Source organism: Barbatula barbatula (genome assembly GCF_947034865.1).
Source record: "Barbatula barbatula genome assembly, chromosome: 7".
Taxonomy (NCBI): Eukaryota; Metazoa; Chordata; class Actinopteri; order Cypriniformes; family Nemacheilidae; genus Barbatula; species Barbatula barbatula.
The window spans coordinates 20,110,288-20,115,473 of record NC_136770.1 but is presented as its reverse complement, the minus strand read 5'-3'; the positions used below and the strand labels follow the sequence as shown (position 1 = coordinate 20,115,473).

Here is a 5,186-nt window from a genome sequence, read left to right as displayed (position 1 = left end):
CAGCTGCATTTGTGGATGTTTTGAATCCCCCTAGGTAGTGCTTTGGTTTTGCAACTGTTTTGTGTACTACTTGCTAAGGCGCATTAGTGTCATAAACAGCAGAGGCTGGGGTCTACTATTTGACAATTACGTCATTTAAGCAACGCTCTAGAAAACCAATGCTTTAAAAAAAAGTATGCTTTGATACTATAGTCATTGTTGTAATGGTGCAATTCCACTTTAGCGGTGTTAAAATTGTTCATATTGTTTCCAAGAAATCCTTCATCAATCAAAAAACTGAGATATCTGTCGTTCTGAACTAGTACACTTCAAAATTATAAAATAAAATACATAATTTGGACTAAAACCAAATCACACTGCATACAGACCGTATATCCCGAACTCACAGGTAACATTTCATTATATAAAGCTAATCATCTAACTTTGGTTCTGCCAATTTCGTTCACAATGCTAACAGTAGTTGTCATGTTCATCCATACTGCTGCTGCTGTTGGAGGGAATGGGAGAGCCGGAAGAGAGCAGGGGGTCACTGGTGCACACTGGAGACAAAGTATTGTCCATTACCTCCAGCTTGTTGGAGGCTTTGTTTGGGCTGTCGTCAACTCCAGATTCCCCTTCCTCAGTGGGGCTGTCGTTGTAGCTGATGGTGCCATTGTTAAGGTCCAGAGTGGTAGTGCGGGACATGTCAGGACTGGGGAGGTGGGAGTAGAGATCCGAGGAGCAGTCACCCATACCGGGCTCCCGCTTGATCGCTCGAGCTACAAGGTCAGAGGAATAGAGCGGGGGAGAGGCCACCACAGTGAGTCCATGAGCGCGGGCCTGGATCTCAAGCTCCTGGATGTAAACATGCATAGAAAAAGGACAAATACACAATTATACACATGTACACAAAATTACATTTCATAAAATTGACATGACTGGTCAAATATGAATGTTTAGTGTTAAATCATTTACATTTTTATGTAGTTTGAATTGGTTTCGTACATATATAACGTGATGAATAAATAAATAAAAAATCTACGTTTACATTTAGATGCTTTTATCTGAATCAAATGATAAAACTAAGAACAACAAAAGCAATTTTATTGTTATTAAGACTTCTGAAACATCAAACAAGAGCTGTGGCTTGTACAGTATATACCTGGTAGCTACTCCAATACAGTTTACAAAAATATACATAGCAAAAATACAGGAAAAAAAATAATGACATAATTCCTGTAACATTTTTATTTATTTAATGTTTTTGGGACACTAAATAATTCAAGTTGTGTTATTTTATAACTAAAAAGATAACAAAAATGTTTAAACAGTGGGGTTACTATGAATCAAACGCCATGTGTCCAAATGAGGGAAATTCCCAGAATCAATTATTGTAGTGTAACTTTAACATTTTACGCATTCGAAGGACTACGCCTAACCGATGTCACGGTCTGCTTTCACCATTCAACTTCAAAAACCATTCATCAAAGCATTTTAAACATGCTTGTTCTTCAAAAGTCGATCACGTGACCAGTTGCCAAGGCCTTTTAAACCAATGGGTGGTTGTTTGGAAAGTGGTTTACCTGAATTCGAAGCAAAAGATGTCTGTTCGCATGTTCCATTCTCTTCTGGCGGTTCTCTAGTTCTTTTGCTTTCTGTTGCTCTTTTTGCAGTCTCCTAATATAATCCACGGAAGCCTTTAGAATTGTCCCCTTATTCCACCTCATGTCTCTGAAACAAAAGCGATTCAAAAGGTTAAGCTTGTATTTGGCTTCTGTTTGCAACATGCATATGATATTTGATTTCAATATATTAATAATATATGAAGAGTTTATTTCCAAAATGAGATGCGTTTTTTTAATCCCGTTTTTCATTGTGCATTCCAATGAATAAGAATCAAACTGCAGTTGGTTTGTTTTAAACACAATAAAACATGAAAACCTAATGAGTTATCTCATGTTGGAGAAAAACTCTTCATGTTAACCAATCTGTACAAGTTTTTCATTAATAATTAAAAGTTTGATTTGATTGTCATTTGTTGAAAATCCCTCAAAAAGCATGAAAGGGTTAAAAGACTTACGGGTCATTTGACTTGGGAATTAATGTCCCCAGCTCTTTAATTCTGTCGTTTATATTAAAACGCCGCCTTCTTTCGACTGGAAACACAAAAACATTTATTAAATATACTGTTTTTAAAATATAGAAAGGTTTCTCATAAATACAATTTTCCTATTTAAGTTGACTTTGTTTATGTAAGTGATATTATTGCACCCTTCCTCAAATCCTAAAACTACGGCTATAGACGGTTTCATCAGGCGCACGTGCCTGGCCCAAAGTTAACTTCCGGTCTGTGTTTGGTTATAATACAACAATTTATTTGATATTAATATTTTGGTTAATATTAATTGTAATAAAACAATCTACTGTACCTATTGTTAAAGTTTCTTTGCGGAGGTCTACTGGACGTTAAGTTTGGGCCACTTAATGTTCCTGTTTATGTTGTTGCCGCCGAAACCGTCTATATATCTGACAATCAATAGCCTATTTAAGATTGATGTTTATATATATAAATAGATGTATATAATCTGATAATCAGACTCACTTAGGTTGTGGTTGTCCTTCTTTTGTCTCTCCTTTGCCAAAGCTCTGACCTCAGCTTCTGAAACACATTACCACATTAACCACTTTACCAATCAAAACAACCGTATGTTCACATACAGAGTTTACACTATAAGTAGTTTTGTCATTTTTAAATGTATTTGAGTTTGTTTCTATGCTCTTGGCGCTCCAAAAATGTTGGTGCATTTCCTTTATAATTCTTAATGCTTTAAAATGTTTTATTTTACTTAAATATGTCTATGTAGAATAATTTCAGATGTAAAACTGAGAAGTCCAGAAAGTGGTTTATCACAGAATGTGTTTGAGATATGAATGAACAGTACTATGACAAAAGATCAACTGTATATACACTACAATTCCTTACATTCATTCTTATCTCAGAGGAAAGTGAAACATACCTACTGGGAAGCCTTCAGGCCTTTGATAAGAGTCAAACTCGCCACATGGTCCAGGCTTCTCCATTATGTGCATCATGCCAGGTGCTGGGGTAGCTATTTAATACAATATATCTTTCATTTATATTGCGCATTCTGAACTGCACACAATATCATTGTTCATTCAAGTATAGTGGGCATTGAAATGGTAACTAAAAGCTGTAAGGGACTTTTTGCAACATTAGTGATAGATTTAACTGTTAATGTACCGGATAATTCCCTTTTGACGGCCGTGAGGTTAGATGTACAGGAGTTGTTAATGGGAACCCCACCTGGAGGATGAGGATGATTGTTGTACACATCCAATACGTTTGATGAAACTGGAATCTGTAAAAGAGATGAACCATAAACCAAAATGATTCAGGATTTCAATATGTGGTGAATGAAAACAAACAAATATTTTAGTGCGCTTTGCAATTACACAATTATATTAGGGCTGTTACCGTATTCGTCATTTGAAGTCCAGCATCCATGAATCCAAGAATATCATCGCTATAGCTTGATTCCAAACTGATTATGTCTTCAATCACATCGTCCATCTGTAGCAATTGAGATTTAATGATAACTAAATGCACAATGATAAGACTGATTTACAACTGCTATGAAAACTATATAATATGATAACTTTATTCAAGCCTTGACATGCAGTAACAAACTTTGTATACTGTTAATACAATAAAATTAAAAATGTATAATATAAAATAAGAACTAATTGAATGTTTTTTTACACCTTTACACTGCAGTTCTGCAACAGTAATGCTTTCATGTACTATACAAATATATTATTTTTGACAGTGTCAGTCATTGGCATACAAAGGCAAGACTGTGAGACAGTGAGAAACTATTTGGTTTGGACTTACAAAACATGATTTTTGTGGTCTAGCAGGTTTTGACATGCTGATCCTTTCATAACCACAGTCTTCAACATGATATACAGCAGAACATCCCAATTGCTTAATATTACAGATATGCATTTTAATGCTTTTTAACTATTTTGTCTATTATGTATTTAAGGGTATGCCCTTTGTCCTAAAATGAAGGACAACATGACCTAAAATGCTGATATAACACGTAAGTTGATATGTACCTCTTTCTCACAGTTGAGGGTGAGAAGGGCCATAGGGCTATTGGGAGCACTGGTTCCTGGGGGCATGCCGTGCTCTGAGGAATGGCTGGGGCCGGGCCCTGTGCCGGCCTGCGGGCTTAGCTTGGCTCCTAATGCGCTAGACAGGTAATGTTTCACCTGCTGCCTCTGGGTCTGCTGGAGGTGATACTTTGATGGATTCTCCAGGTGGGTTTGCAACTGAGTAACAAAGTAACAAAGCAATACATAAACATCTATCTTAAATACGCTAATGAATGTCAGATATACAGACGCAACTTAGAAACATGCTAATGAAGATAACATGCTATTGGAACTGTATTCCATCTCCGCATTTAACCCTTGTTTGGTGTTCATGTTTTTGTAGCCAATGTTTACGGGTCTATTGGAATAATGACGAATTTACGTAAAACAAAAAAACTTACGTAAAATATATTTTTACTTTATCCAAATTACAAGCAGCATAGACAGCACCCATTGTTAAACCTTGTCATTTATCTCTGTTAAATCATAAAAAGTCAACAAAAATGGAATATGGGTGAAATAATAGATAAACTTATTTAAAAACTTATACATAGAATATATTAGGTTTAAAAACAATACTCGAACACCACACAAGGGTTTGCCTACTATACAGAACTGCATGTTTGACTTTTAGGAAAAATAGACTTGCATCGCATGCATAAATCAGTGTTTTGCAATTATTGTAAGAAACACAACAAACCAATGTGGATGAAAATAGCACAAACAACAAAATCAACCAACTCTGCAATGTACAAAAGATAATACCCAAATGCCCAAAATATCGTCTCACCTGGTAATGACTGTACTCAAACATCTCCAACATATTAACCAAAACTTTTTGTTAACTTAAAAAATATTCCCTTTGTGCATTCAGTTTGTGATGTGCAAGAACTGACCAGTGGTTTTGGCCAAATGAAGATATCAACGGCGTATTTAAGGCATGGGAGGAGAACTTGCTGTTCTCATATATTGTTGTTCTACCCAATCGATGAATTTATGTCTTTATAGAGTTCATTTGACGTCACTGG

At 35.8% G+C, this 5,186-nt stretch overlaps 1 protein-coding gene across 1 annotated transcript; it reads right to left on the bottom strand.

The window, feature by feature from the left end:
• Positions 1-450: 450 nt before the first annotated feature.
• Positions 451-4,981, bottom strand: mitfa (melanocyte inducing transcription factor a; the record flags this gene model as incomplete). The annotated part of the gene is made up of 9 exons (XM_079460180.1): positions 451-834; positions 1,563-1,710; positions 2,060-2,135; positions 2,582-2,638; positions 2,997-3,089; positions 3,242-3,359; positions 3,476-3,571; positions 4,120-4,335; positions 4,949-4,981. The coding sequence occupies 9 exons, from the start codon at positions 4,979-4,981 to the stop codon at positions 451-453; spliced, it is 1,221 nt and encodes a 406-aa protein (XP_079316306.1).
• Positions 4,982-5,186: the final 205 nt, after the last annotated feature.